General features: G+C 50.4%; 1 protein-coding gene across 1 annotated transcript in view; it reads right to left on the reverse strand.

Annotated features, from left to right (window-relative positions):
• Positions 1–14,277, reverse strand: part of LGR6 (leucine rich repeat containing G protein-coupled receptor 6) — a 149,221-nt gene that overhangs the window by 29,959 nt on the left and 104,985 nt on the right. The window contains exon 6 of the mRNA XM_009634098.1: positions 7,786–7,857. Coding sequence (XP_009632393.1) covers positions 7,786–7,857 — 72 coding nt within the window. The remainder of the gene's footprint in view (positions 1–7,785; positions 7,858–14,277) is intronic.

Consider the following 14,277-nt stretch of genomic DNA (forward strand, 5'->3'; position numbering starts at 1 on the left):
TGGTTCCACACAGGAAGCCAAAAAAAAAATTATATAGTACTATAAATTCTTCCATAAGCCACAAAACACCACAAATTTGCAGCTAATAAACCTGAAGATGCAGCAAGATTAGAAGCTGGAGATGGGACATTTGCGGACTATTTCAGTCCCAGTGCAGTTCGAGATGTTACTGGGGTGCCCTGGAGGGAGACTTTGTGCAGCCTCCGATAAGGACTTGCGTTTCCACCTGTCCTGTGCTGGCATCTCATCAAGCTGCCAGTAAATGTAATTACCACTGCTGCGAGCTGGGCTGGTTACTGTAGCCAGATCAAGCACTGGAAATGATTTAATTGGAGGTCTGAAAGCCCAAGGGGGCCGTCACCACCACTTAGTTTGACCCCTTGCCCGGCACCGGCCAGACTGCTTTACCCAGATGCTTTGAATCAAGGTCATGGCTTGGGGTTGAGCTTGAGCTGGGGAGAGCTGCCTGGTTAGTCCGGAGCATGAGAAGTAACCGACCGCACCATTGGGTGCCATATTTCTGCTGGGTAGCACCAGCATAAACCTGGCTCTCCTGGCAGCAGCTCACACATGCGGTGAGCGCGTGTGTGCTCTGGATGCCAAGATGCAGCGAGTGCCTGTAATAAGGGAAAGGAGGGAAGGGGGATGCGAAAGGACCCAGGGCACACGTCTGACTGCAGCCAGTCTGGAGCCGTGTGCCCATCCCCTCAAGAGAGCCATGCAAGACGGGGATGCTCAAGTGCGCACAGGAGAGGGAAATGACCCCTCATGGGGTTCATCTGCTAGTGTCAGTGTTTTAATTTGGGAAACTAATGTGCTAGAAAGGCCCGTTTTTGGCAAATTATAAGGAGAAGCCAGGCTGTGATGGAGCGTGACAGCATTTGGTGGCTGTCCCAAAGAAGCACCGTGGGAAGGTTGTCAGGTACTAACGGTACCTGATTTTTGCCCGGAGCCAGCAGAAACCTCTGTACACGGATTTAGTCTGACAGCCTGGCCTGGAAACCTCCCAGCCTCTCACTTACACGGAGCTGCACTGTTTTACAGGGTTTATGTGGCACTGAAAGGTCTATTGCTGGGGCGGGGGGACCTGTCTGTAGGTCATGCCTTGTGCGCCTGCAGCTGCCAATCCTTCCTTGCACAGCTCTGTTCTCCATTTAAAAGCACAGCAGTGCCCAGAATGTGTCTATTCCAACCAGTATTTCTGTCTGTTCTCTAACTGATGAAGGTACCGGATTAAATATGTTTTCAATTCCATTTGATTTATTTAACAAGGTTGAAATAAGCCCTTGAGAATGGGATCTCGTGGGGGGTCCTGGGAGCACAGGCGCTGCCATGCACATATCATTTACAAGACACAAAGGGAGCTGACCGCAGAGCGGAGCAGCGGGGACCTTGGTCGCCGGGATGCACAGACAATAACCATGGAGCTGATGACTCAGGCAGGGGAGGCACGGAGAAGGCTGCCGCACTCTGCCAGGCGGGGGGAAAAGGCAGGCGCGAGGGAGCCTGGGCTTTTCTAAACTGTGAGAAGGAAGCTGGGGACCTCTACCTACCCCCGCCGAGGTGCACACATCACTGGTGATCGGCCCCCGGCCCCCCGCAGCGTGCTGCTGCTGGAAGGAGGGAGCGTGGGGTGGGGGCAGAGCTTCTGTGCATCAGCACAGCCATGGTGGAAACATGCCCGCATCTTGCCTCCACTGCCATTTCTGCTGCCTGCAGTGGCTGGTCCCCCCTTCCCCAGGCAATCCATTCACTCTCACGTTTCTGGGGACAGAGGCAGGGGCAGCTGCTGTAGCTCAGCTGCTCCGTGAAAGGGTCTGTGTCTGAGGGGAAGGCTTCCAGCAAAATGAAGCCCAAGGAGCCAGGGGAGTTGGAGACCCCTGACAGGTCACAGCAAGCATGTCTGGAGACCAAGGGGCTGGAGGTGTGGGGAGATCCAGTGCTGACTGTCACTGCAAGATCAGGGGCTCCAGGGAGGGAGGACCCAGGCTGGAGAGCTGGCAGGGTGCAAAGGGGGTGGTGTGAGGATTTGGTGGGCAAAGGAAGGACAGGCAGACCCCTGTGAAGGAGGGGAGCCTTACAGCGGAGCCATAACCCATGAGAAAATGCAGAGGCTCCAGAACTACCTTTTCACCTGAACTGCCTTCACTTTCTGTCTTTTTTCTTTATAATCTTGCAAAATATCTTGTCTGCTTGGGGTCATGTTCAGCCAAAGCTCAGAGCCCAGTTGGAAGGTATGTGACTGGTTCAGAGCCTGAGCTGCATCAGGGAGGACACATTTCTGACAGTCCAGGCTTCTGCTCTTGGGAGAGAAGATGCAGCAAACTGGGACCAGTTGGTCCAAGCAGACTGCAGGAGGGAAGTGTCTGATTCCCATGGTCCCAGACAGTGCCCATGCATTTGCCAATTCAGTTTTACAGGTGGCTTTCTATGTTTGGAAAAAGTCACCCTCCATCTACACACTGATCAGAGTAGGCAATGAACTTTATAGCTCTGTTCTTGGACCAGACACAGGGACCCATGCAACCAGGGCCCTGGGCTCTGGTCCCTCTTTCCAAAAAGCCACTTGCCCCCTTCTTTTCTCTATCCCCTGAATTTGGGTACCCAAGCCTCTGCTTGCTCCCCTCCCTCTGCTGTCAGTGAAGGATGGGAGCCCAGGGACCCATGCTGACACACAGTGGGGCTGGAGCATCAGGACGCTGAAGAAGGAAGGGAGCAGCTCAGCACAGCAAGCAGGACATCCTTGGAGGAGTCAAACCCATTAGCTACTTCGGAAATTGCACAGACTGGGATTAGCATCACGAGCCTGCAGAAAAGGCGTCAAATCACAAATACTGATGGAGACAAATGCCGCTTGAGGAGCAAGGTACCACTTGGCAGACAGTTTTCCAGAAGAACACCAAAGCCTGCCTGGCCCTAAAGGGTTAAACAACCCTTGTGTGAGCTGTGGTGGAGAAATTTCCCGTTTCCTTCTTCCTGCCTTCATTGCCTGAGGTGCATTTTATATTAATTTTCTTTTTTTTTTTTTTTCTCCCATAGAAAATCCAGCTCTCTGGAGGAGTTGGTAGGTTCCAGCTCTGCTCTGCATTTACAGACTCAACTAATTACCCGGATAATAGGGCAGCACACTCTGAAAGCCTGTGGTAAGGGCATTTCCTGTGAGGCAAGGTTAGGCAGATAAAACGCCTGGAGCCAGAGGGTTTTGGATTCAGTCCTTCTGGGAGACGTTTTTAATTTATTAGCACCATTTTTAAAAAATAAATTAAAAGGTTTCTAAATGAATGGAGATTTTCTCTTTCCAAGTGATTTATCTCCTTTGTCTGACAAGTGGAGGATCTGGCAGGGATGTGGATGGGGAGGGAGAAGTCAGAGAAATAGGAAGCAGCGGGGTCATCTCAGGCGGAGGGGATGGGTGAGGGCTGCGGGGCCTCTCTGAACCTCTTCCCCATCACGTCTGTGTCGGAGATGGGCCGGAGATGCCTGAACAATCAGAGGAGCAGCACTTTTGGTGCAGATCATTGCTATTTTGGCTGTAGTTTGGAGGCTTTCAGCATTTTGGGCTGGTCCTGGGGAGCAGCCATTCGTTTCCCATCTCTGCCTCTGTCCTGGGAGCCACCTTAGCCCTGCTGCAGGGTGGGGAGACAGGACGCTGCCGAGACACGTTTTCACTCTCTGCCAATATCAGGGTCCTCTCTGGTTGCACACACCGGGGCAGGGAGGAGCCCTGGCCCCTGTTTTTTGTTCAGCCCATGCTCCATGTATGTAGGGGACTCAGCCATCTCCATGGATGGGATCACTGGGAGGGCCATAGCTCTTGCTTTTGCATTTCTCCCTTTGCCTCAGCAGCTCAAAATTGAGCCCTGAGCAGGTGTTGGGGATCCATGGTGGCTTTTGTGATGGGGGTTTTTGTGAGGGTTCTGCTCAGCACTGTCAGCCCATCCACACCCGAGAGCCATGCAAGAGCATAGACCTGCCAGAGCTGCTGCTGTCACCCTCCTACCCCAAATCAGAGGGCCCAAAGTCTTGCCTCGATGGGTTTCCTCGCCTTGTGTGTGTGGCAGCTGGCGCTCAGGGACACAACACCTCCTCTCCCTGCTTGGGCAGAACAGTTCTGATGGGAGAAAAAATGGCTTCTCCTTTTCTTCCAAGTGGAGCTCCCATCCCAGGGGTGTTTTCAGTGAGGTACTACTGTTTCGGTGGAAGACATGGGAAGATCCATGCAGGAGCCCTCCAGCCCTTCAGCTGCACTTGCTGCTTGCTGTCTGGGGTCTGCCCTGCTTTGCCATGGGGACACTGGCAATGCTGAAGCCTCCCTGACAGCAGTCAAGCTGGGAAATGCTAAATGATGGTTCATGTGCTTGGAGCTAGAGCTTGGGGGCCAGCTCTGAACTTTAATGTCCATGATTAGATGCCCTCCCCATGGCTAGCTGTGAAGCACTATATACGCACACACGTGTGCATGCATATCTCTCTATATATTTGGCTGCATAGTTTCAGGTCATCTACCCCTTCCATCCCTTCACCCTACAGAGAAGAGTGACTTGGGGCTTGGCCATCTGGAGGGACATCATGCATTCACCTTCCCCTACAGGTCTGATCCATGAAACATTTATATTCCAGGGAAGCAGAGGGCTAAGTTCAGCGTTATCACAACCTATCTAAGGAGGTCAAAGTCAAGCACTGCCAGGCATGAGGCAATTATTCAGCAGCCTTTAGACTGCATTCAGACTGGCTGCAAAGCTCAAGTACCTTAGGACACTGGTCAGCTTTCCAGGTGAAGGTGGTAAGGAGGAAACCTGGGCACAAGACCAGTGTCACTGTGGAAATTCATGTCACAGGGATCCCCCCGTGAGAAATACAGGCCTCATACAGCAGTGGGGAACCTGGATCCTGTATTAGTGCCTTGCAAGCCTTTGGATGGCATTTTTTCCTTGCTGCTCCTCTGAAACCACAGCCCTGCCCCCAGCGCTGTGTCCTCAGCCCTGAGTACAAGGTCTGAATGTTTCCCGGAATCAACTTCTGTCATTGCAGCGATGATCTTGGCTGCAGTTGACTCCTCTTTATGTCAACTTTTCCATAAACATCCCTACTTACCAGGCTTATGCTACAGAACAGGTATGATCTGGCCATCCCCCCTCCCCTCCCCGCCCAAACTGTTAAAGATTGAGAAATTAAGTCCAACATAATCGGGAAACGTAAAGCTTAAGATCCTCCCATCCAAATGGCAGGCAGCCGCTTATGCTGCCCGATGTTTTACAGCACACATTAAGCAGCCTCAAGAGCACTACACCATGGGGCGGGCTTTACAAGGCAAAGCAGGGGCAGCGAAGCGACGTGAGGAGCAGTGCAGATGGAGTCTCAGCTTTTGGCATGACTTGCTCCTGCTCCTTGCAAAAGATGGTGCTTCCCCTCCACTCTTCTCCTGTTTCACTGCCCCACTCCTCACCCAAAGACCTCTCAGGATTCCCCCACCCCACTGCACCAGGCCACTTTCTGTGGTCTAAATGTTCCCCTTGGCCACAGGTCTTCTCCTCTTGGGCATGCCTATGGGTTATGGTTGTTTTCTTGGTATTTAAAGTCTCCGTGCCCAGCTAGCCCTGCTCCGCTCACCAGGCAGTGCTAGCTCCGCTCTGCATCTCCTATGGGCACCTCCCAAGCTTATGCCTTATTTAAAGGATCCAGTCCATTACCGAAAGGGGCTACAGGAAGAATGTGTCACATAAGGACATTTACACTCTTATTTACCCAGTTTCTTTGGGAGAGGGATAAAAATTATGAAGTATCACCCACTTCGACCATCTAACACCTGGTTTCATGGCTCAGCCATGCTCGGGGTCTCTTCCCACAGCCCTGCAAGGTTATTCCGTGTCATCTCTCAGGCTAATGGGAACTGGTGAGGGAATCTCACTAGATTTCAAGGCTATTTCGAAACCCTATTGGGAATCTGGCCAGAGCAGCTCTGACTTGCTTCAAGCCCGCCTGCCCAGGTTTCCTTCCCAGGAAGAGGAGGCTGGGGCCTGGTGAATAGCCAGGTCTTGCCCTGACAGAGAAAATTTTCTTGGAGCTGCTTTCTCCAGCTACTTGCTGGTGTTTGACTGGTTGAGACCTGGTGAGTGTCGCACATCTACCTGCCCCCTCATCAGCACAGAAAACACAGAGCTGCTCTTGCTCTGCGCCTGGCAGAGCTGACTTGCGCCCAGTAGCTGCAGGTCAATGCAGGGGAAAACTGAAGTCATTCATCTGGCTTCACTTTACCTCTTTCTAGATTTCATGCCCTCCTAAAATATCAGGGCCAAGCCCTCTCCAAGAACAGGGATGCTCCACTAGGATCTGTTTTTGCAGAAATGATAGGACCTGGAGTAGGCGTCCGGTGTGGTCGTGCATAGGCAGCTTGCACACTGCTGGGACCTGCATGGAGCAGTGGGTGCTGTTTCTCTTAAAGTTTTGGCTGCGTTTGATAAAAATATAAGTTCCCCTGTGTAGCTGAATATGAGAAGAAATGTTTCCCTTAGGGGAACAGAGGTTTCTGCACCTAAAGCTTCCTAGGCTTTTCTGAAAAGCCCAAAACAATTTTTTTCCTCTCAACTTCTACAGTTCTTCAACTACTGTGCCTGGCTTATAATCAGCATCTGGCCACAAATACTCATTTTAGGAACCCTGGAGAAGTTTCTGTCTTCACCAGCTCTTACCATCCTGCTGCCTTCCAGGAGCTAACGCCCACGGGGTAACTGAGAGCACAGTTTGGTCTCCACAAGCCAAGAAAATGTGCTAAGTGCTGTCAACAGAATGTAATCATAATTTGAGTTAAAGGGTATGTGCAGAGCCTGTAATAGTCTCCACATGCACAGGAGCTGAGGGGTGGTAGGTAGATGCAGGTCTAGCAGCTTGGTTGGGCTGTTGCAGCCAAATGCTCGGCCAGTTTTTGCCAGAAAGCTTGGCCAGCTTTGGTCAGCAGGGCAGGTGAGTGCTGGAGATTAACACAAGGTGGATGGCTCCTCTTGAGGAACAATGTGTTCCCCAAAGATCAGTGACCTGAAATACCTGCTGGCCTGGAGGTGACAATTAGATGCTCAGGCCAAGAGGAGCAAAAGCCAGCTCACCCTTTCCTGATGACACTCCTTCAGTGCGATCAGGTGTGGGGGAGTCTGGAGCTCGCACCCACGGCACTGTCCTTGGGGCTGCAGGCAGCTTGTGGAGGATGGGGGCTGTGGGATACTCACACTCACGAGTCCGGGCCATCAGAGCATCAAGGCATGCATGCAAGCTCTCTGGATTGCATCAGGACTAGACTTGTGGCCAGGGGGCTTCTGAGCCCCCTCCCAGCTGCTCTACCCAATGCACAGACCCCCCTGCAGCAGCAGCACAGCCTGATCAGCTTGCACAGGCACAGAGAGAAAGTCCAGTCTGCCACCACCCACAGAATCCCAGAATCCCAGCATGGCAGGGGTTGGGAGGGACCTCCGGAGCTCACCCAGCCCAACCCCCCTGCCCAAGCAGGCTCACCCAGAGCAGGGCGCACAGGACAGCGTCCAGGCTGGGGTTGAAGATCTCCAGAGAAGGAGACTCCACAGCCCCCCTGGGCAGCCTGGGCCAGTGCATCGTGCCCTGGGCGTCTGCTTGCTGGGCTGGTGCCTGGAGCCAGCCCTGCTGCTGCCCTCGGAGGTTGGTGACAAGTGAACGTGCAGAAGGGCTGACCCAGGGGCAGCAGCCCTTTCCTGCGGGCTGTGCTAGAGGGGATGAACGCACACGAGCTCTTTAGCACAGAGAAGAAAATAAGTGACTCACAGGGTTTCCAAGCTGTGCAGCCCATCAAAGCCATTGGCTCCCAGGCTTTGGATCCGGTTGTTGTGCAGGTGCCTGTGGACAAAACAGAGATGTTCAGTGGAGATGCAAGCTGACCTTTTCCTTCCAGTCTGAGCCATGGCCCAGGGACATCCTCCACGCTGAGCACAGCCCGGGCTGGGATGACAAAGGATGCTATAAGGTCCCCTCTCTTGGCCCATGAGACATATGCTAGGTGTAATAGTGCTTGTAGTGCGGCTACAGAGCTCCCATTTCTCCCAGGAAATCCAGGCTGATGTAGGAATTTCCCTGAGACCTCCACTTTCACAGCTGGTGGGTGACTTTGGATGAACATGCTTAAGCAAGAAGCTTCAAGAAACACTCTAGATCTCACCTTACGTTGGGCCCAACCTTACAAAGCACCATGTGGCTTCAACAGTTGTTCATGGGCACCGGGTGCTATCTAAGGACACAGTCATATTTGGGCTCCTCAGAGCCTTAGTAGCAGCAAGAAGGCTTTAAGTTGAAAATCATTCTGTTAGTCACAGTTTATTATCTTGCAAAAAAAGAAAAATGCTGCCAGTTCCTGGATTAGCTCCAGTTTGATCGCAAAGTTGTCTTCAGTTTAATGTTTCGGAGTGTCTGGCTGAAGTGCAGGGGTTGATACACATTCTCTACATTAAGGCAGCAATTTTTTCCCTGCGCCCCTTCATCCGGGTGCTACATGCCACGAACGTCTAGTGCTTAAGGGCTCTGGACCTCCCAGCCTTAATGCTGGTGCTGGAAAGCCATGCATTGGGAGCTCCTTGGCTTGCAAAGCTGCCTGGGGTATTTTTTGCCTTGGAAGCTCCATAGGTGATGAGTTGCTTTGGAGTTCCATCTGCTGGGTTCTCTGTTTCCATGGCCCTCTTACTCCCATGTCTCATTTTTTTGGCAAACCCTAGACCTTCATTCCTGGATTTCTCCCCTGACTGTCAGAAACCCTGTGTGCATGTGCAGATCTGAGTGTGGAAGCCACCAGGCTTCCTTTACAGCTGGTGGGAGCCACATGGCTCATTGTGCATCTCCCTCTGAATTCCCAGTTGAGGGCACCTTGAAGTCCATACAGAGAGACCTTGGAGCAGCCTGAGGAAAGTCTGCTGAGAAACAGGAGAAGACAATGCACTGCTGCCCAGCCTGCACCTCTACCAGCCTGCGCTTGAGCACATTAATGATGCCCATGCTTGCACGGGGCTGGTCTGTGTGGAGAAATGTCCACCAAAGCGGTGAGGTCCTCTGGGGCAGGGTACCTGCTTTGCTCTCTGTAAGGATAGGTTTCCTTATCAGTTCACTTTACAGTTCAGGTTCTCCTTTAACACAGAGCACCACATCATTAATCTGCTGCCACACCATTTGCCTTTGGGGTCCTTCTTTCCCCTGCCCACGCCCAGGGACGCACCAGCCTTTGTCCAACATTGCTGCCTCCTTCCAAGAGCCTGGGGGGGCCTTCACACTGGCAGGTGGATCAATGACTTTTTCATTATTTGCTGCTTGATCTAAATCTGTCTTGGCTTGAAAAATCTCTCAATCCACCTGGATTCAAGCGTGAGCAGTTTGGCTGAGAGCAGGCAGCTCCCACTGCCAAATATTCTAGGGTAAATCGGGAGGGAGCTGGGAGTTGAGGAACAGCCAGGCTCTAGGGCAGTTTGGTAGGGGCTTGCAAAACAGAAACCAGCCCAAGCCGGATGTTTGTCATTGGGATGAGAACATAAAAACATTTCAGAGGAAGGGGAAGGGAGGGGAGAGGTGTGTGATAAAATAGGTTTGCTCCTGTGAGCAAATGGGAAAAAAGAAAAGGAAGTTGCCTGCAAGAACAGTTGGTTTGATTGTGACTCTTAGAGGAGAAAAGAAGCTGAGATCAAAATCAGAATCTTACAGGAGAAATTTCTCTTTGTCACAAGAAAAGAACTTCAAGTCCAGAGGGTTTTCTCTATCAAATGTTATGGGATAGCTTCAGATCACATTGCTCTTACTTCACTTGGCACTTCCAGTGCAAGATGGTGCCAAGAATTTTGGGTCCCTCTGAGCACTGGATGCTGCATTTGGCAAATCGAGCGTTTGGATCTGGAGTCGCTCTGTAATGGCAGTAAGAGGGACCAGAGGAACCCCTTGCCCCACACCTCTGCCTGCTGCAAGGGGACAGCATGGGGACAGAGGAAATGCTAAAGGCTGGGCGAGACGCGAGCCCCTTGGAGCTTCGTCGGGGTGGCATAGCAGGACATCTTGTCTATGCTCGGGCATGCTGAGCAGCTGACTGCTATCGCTCACGTCAGGCAAGAAGACAGAATAGAAAAGCAATCACCTGCTGTGTTTATATTTGGCTCTAAAGTGCTTGTTTGGAGTCAGAGTAATGAAAATCATCAGAAGGAAGTTCTTTGTTGGTGAGAAAATTATGAGCAACCGAAAAAGAGAGTTATAAAAAAATTTGCTGTCCAAGCTGAACTCTGGAGTAGTTACCCAACCACATGGTAATAATAGAAACAAGAGAGCTGGAAAGGTAAACACTTGAAAAGATGTTTCTTTCTTCCATCCTGCCTTTTTTTCTCCCCTGGTAAACAAATTTTAACAAGTGGAATTGCAACATCTCCAGTGTTTGTCAATTTGAGCTCAGCCCACACGACGTTATATTCTGCCCTGTAAATTACAGCTGGTTTGATAGCAGCTCGAGATACTTGGGCGATAAACAACCCTCTTGTGATGCAAAAGCCTGAGAAGTCTTTAAGCCCTGCTATTCCTATCGGGGCTAGTACCCACCACTCTGCCCAGTAAGGCCAACAAGCTTTGGGATCTGTGTATCTCCTGTTGCAGGTCACTACCATGGAGCGAGGCTGGTTTGGGGCAACCATCCATGAGAGTAGCTTTGCCCAGGAAGGAGCAGGACAGTCATTGCTTTTTTGTGGGCTGTCATGTAGGCTGTTATTCAGTTGTGCACCTCCATTAGAAAACAGCGGTGTCTCTGCAAAAGCAATCGTCATGAGTGACCTCTGGCGGGATGGCAGACGGTTTGCCCCATGTGCTCCTGCAGCGGCACGAGTGCTACCATATCATGAGATAGGTGAACCCAGGCCGTGCCTCGCTGAAAGGTAGCATAAATTATGGCTGCAGAATACCAAATGGCCACAATCCCCCAGACAGGCTTGGGAGAGGTGCTTCATCTTGGTTGCCATCTAGCAGAACTAGGATGGAGAATTAGAGAACTCAGTCTGTTTAGCTTATTAAAAAGAAGATCAAGGGGATGAGTGCAGCGTAATGTATAGGATTCTTCCTGGTTAGAGAATGGGTACTAAAGCGGTTCTGTGATTTAGTGGAGAAAAGAATAATAAGAACAAATGTCTGAAGTCAAAGCCAAAGAAAATTCAAATGGGAAATATGAGCTTTTTTTTTTTTTATTAACACTAAGGATGATTAACCACTGGAACAAACTACAAAGAGAAGTGGTGGATTCTCCATTGCTTTCATTTCTAATGACTTCATTTTTTCTTCTCAAGAAGGACAAATGCAAACATTTTCCATCAGTTTTTTATATTAGATGATTTGAACCAAGTTCAAATCCGACATGATATGAATTCTCCCGCTGGACCAGCCATTGCCATAATGAATTTCCAGCTCTATTGTGGCAAAATTGTCCTTTTCCTCAATTTGGCCATGGATCAGTAGAGAAACCTAAATCATAAATGGGGCAAAATCCCATGGATTATTTCTGGCAGTGAAGGACCAGCATGAGACTTGTCTGGTGAAGAATAGAGCTCGATCAGGAGTGACATTTTCAGGGGTGCGTTGGAGTGCTATTTGCTTCTTCTTCAAGTGCTGGAGAGGGAAACTCACTTTTGCCAAGGCCATGTGCCTGGTCCTCAGAGAGAAAAGGCACTTTTGCAATTTAAAAGGCCCATGAATGGGACACAGATGTTCCAGGCGATATTGTTCTTAGTAATAATGGATTGCACATGCCCAGCACTCCCTGCCAACACCGAGGTTCCCAAGAACTTCTCAGAGAGGGACTTCTTAACTCCCTTGTACAGGTGAAGGTAGAGATGCACAGGCTCATCCTGACGCTGATCTAATGGGCTGGGGTTTGTTGGGCTGGGGTGCTCTGAGTCTTACAGATGTCAGCTGAAACTACTGGTGCTCAGCTCCCCTGGAAAGCAGGGATGAGATGTTTGACGTTTGCTCCCAGGCGGGGAGGAAACTGAAAATCAGTGGTCCCGTCTGAAAGGTTTGGCCAGAGTAACACCAGAACAAGGACCAAAATGGGAATGGAAACTAGTTTTCTCCTCTAGCACTAAACAATGCTGTTAGAGAGAGACGCATCATGACCTTACATGATAAAAACTGTAAGAAAGAGAATTTCTACTAAATAACCTTCATTTATAGTCTTCAGATCTCAGCACACTCAATTGGAAGGTCTTGCTGGGTGACCTAGGAGGGAAGCACTGGCCAGTGAGTGGCTTGTCCTCAACAATAAAACATCAGCTGAAATTCAGGTTGCATGAATGCAAAGTGATGTAAACAGGGGAAACCCAGCCTTATATGAGCATATGCCTTAACAGGCTCTTAAGTATCTACAGGAAGGAGCTCTTGGTGTTTAGTAGCTGTCAAAAAAGCAAATTAAATTACTAGAAGAAAGACAATGGGCTACAGAACAGCATTAATGCCATTGTACAAACTCATTGTTCGTTTGTGTCTTTGCTACAGTCTGTGGTTCTGGGCTCTCCACCTCAAGGATGCAGAGGAACAAATAAGTGGGATATGTAGGCTAACTTCTGCTTGCAAACCAGCTAACTGGATGGGGACTGGGAAAGCCACGATGAGAGGAGGGTATGACAGACAGTAAGGTATGGCACAGAGGTAGAGACAGAGTGCAAGAATTAGGGGGCGTTAAGCAAAATGTAGTGGCATGAAAACAACTTTCCTTGTTTTAGAAAGACTCATGTGCAGGCAGACAAGGGCCAGGGCCAGATAAGAGTGGAGCATCTTTTTTGCATGATGGGGCCAAGTTAATTCACTGGCTCCAGGCTCACTCCACGTGAAGCAGCAAATGCTGGGTCATTTTGACAGCGTTACAGCATTGCTGGAATGTTCAAGTCAGAAGGGTTTCCAGGAGCTAAGGCTCCTTGTGGACCCAAACAGAGAAGGATCTGGGTTTTGACCTCACTTGCTCTAACTTACGGGATTCCCTGCTGTGTCATGAAAGTAAAACTACCCCAAGGCTTTCTCTAGGCAGGTCCATCATTGCAGGGCTGCAAACCTCTCTACTGCCTGGCCAGTGCAGGAGAGGGCACCCTGACTGCGTGTCCCATCCACATCCTAGCACACCTGCTGAGAGCACTCCCAGCTCCTTTGGTGATGCCAGGAAAGAAGGGGACTGCAGCCCATCTCAGAGATGTGGCAGCAAGAGCATGTCTGCAGCACTGGGGTAATTCCTGGTTACAGTTCCCAAATTTGTCTATGTGAGATTTTACTGCAGGGTTAGCAGACACCTCTGGGGACTAAGACTGAAAGAGGTGCTGTGATTCCTGGTTTGCGAGTTGACTTTCTGCTGAATTCAGCCAGCAGAGGAGACGAGGGACACGAACAAGAACTGCTGTCGTGCACTTTATCAGCCTGTCAGCAGAGCAGTATGGGGGTTTCAGGTGCTCCCTTCTAAATGGAAAATATTTTATGCCCAGGGATGAAGATGCTTTTTGTAAAAATCACTTTGCTTTACACATATCGTTAGCTGAAAAACATTCAGGAGTATTTCTACTTGTGGATGTTAAGACATCCTGTGCTGAATAGATCAGACCTGGAAGTAAGATCTTCAGTATCCTATTCCCATGAGCCACCCCGATCAAAGACGCTGTCTCCCTTCTGCCCTCAGCAGCACAGTGCCAACATCACAGCACATGAAGCCCTTGTTATCAAAGCTGGGGCAAGGATGGTGCCAATTACTGAGAACCATTGATTTCCTGATGAGTGATTTACATGAGGCTCTGCTTGCTGAACACCCTGCAGCCCCAGTTAGAAACCTGTAGCAGCAATAGGTGGGAATAAGATCAGGGAATTCCTCAACAGAGGTGTAATTTATTAGCAGAGGCTGAACCCCTTAACGGGTTCCAGATTGTGGTCTGTATATTCTGCTGCTGGTGCGTTGTGTCAGGGCTGGACCATCACCCGCATCTCTCCCAAAGGCCCGAGGTGTGTGGAGGAGGAAAAGCACATCTCTGCACCTGGGAAGGCCATGCCCTCCCTGCGGTCATCCGTGTCTGTGAGTACTAATCAGGCTGTACGGGAGAGATTCCCTCATGCTGCTCCACATCTGCCCTTTGCTTTCCTCCCCCGGGTGCTCGGTTTAATACCTCTCAGGCTAGGCGTTTCCTGAGGTTTATGGTAGCAGCCAGCGCTTCTCGATCTACAGGCAAATTCAGACGCTTCCAGAGGAATGCGCCTATGTATCATCTGCATCCTGGTAGGGCAAGA

This window comes from Egretta garzetta, unplaced genomic scaffold, assembly GCF_000687185.1.
Source record: "Egretta garzetta isolate BGI_Z169 unplaced genomic scaffold, ASM68718v1 scaffold202, whole genome shotgun sequence".
Classification (NCBI taxonomy): Eukaryota; Metazoa; Chordata; class Aves; order Pelecaniformes; family Ardeidae; genus Egretta; species Egretta garzetta.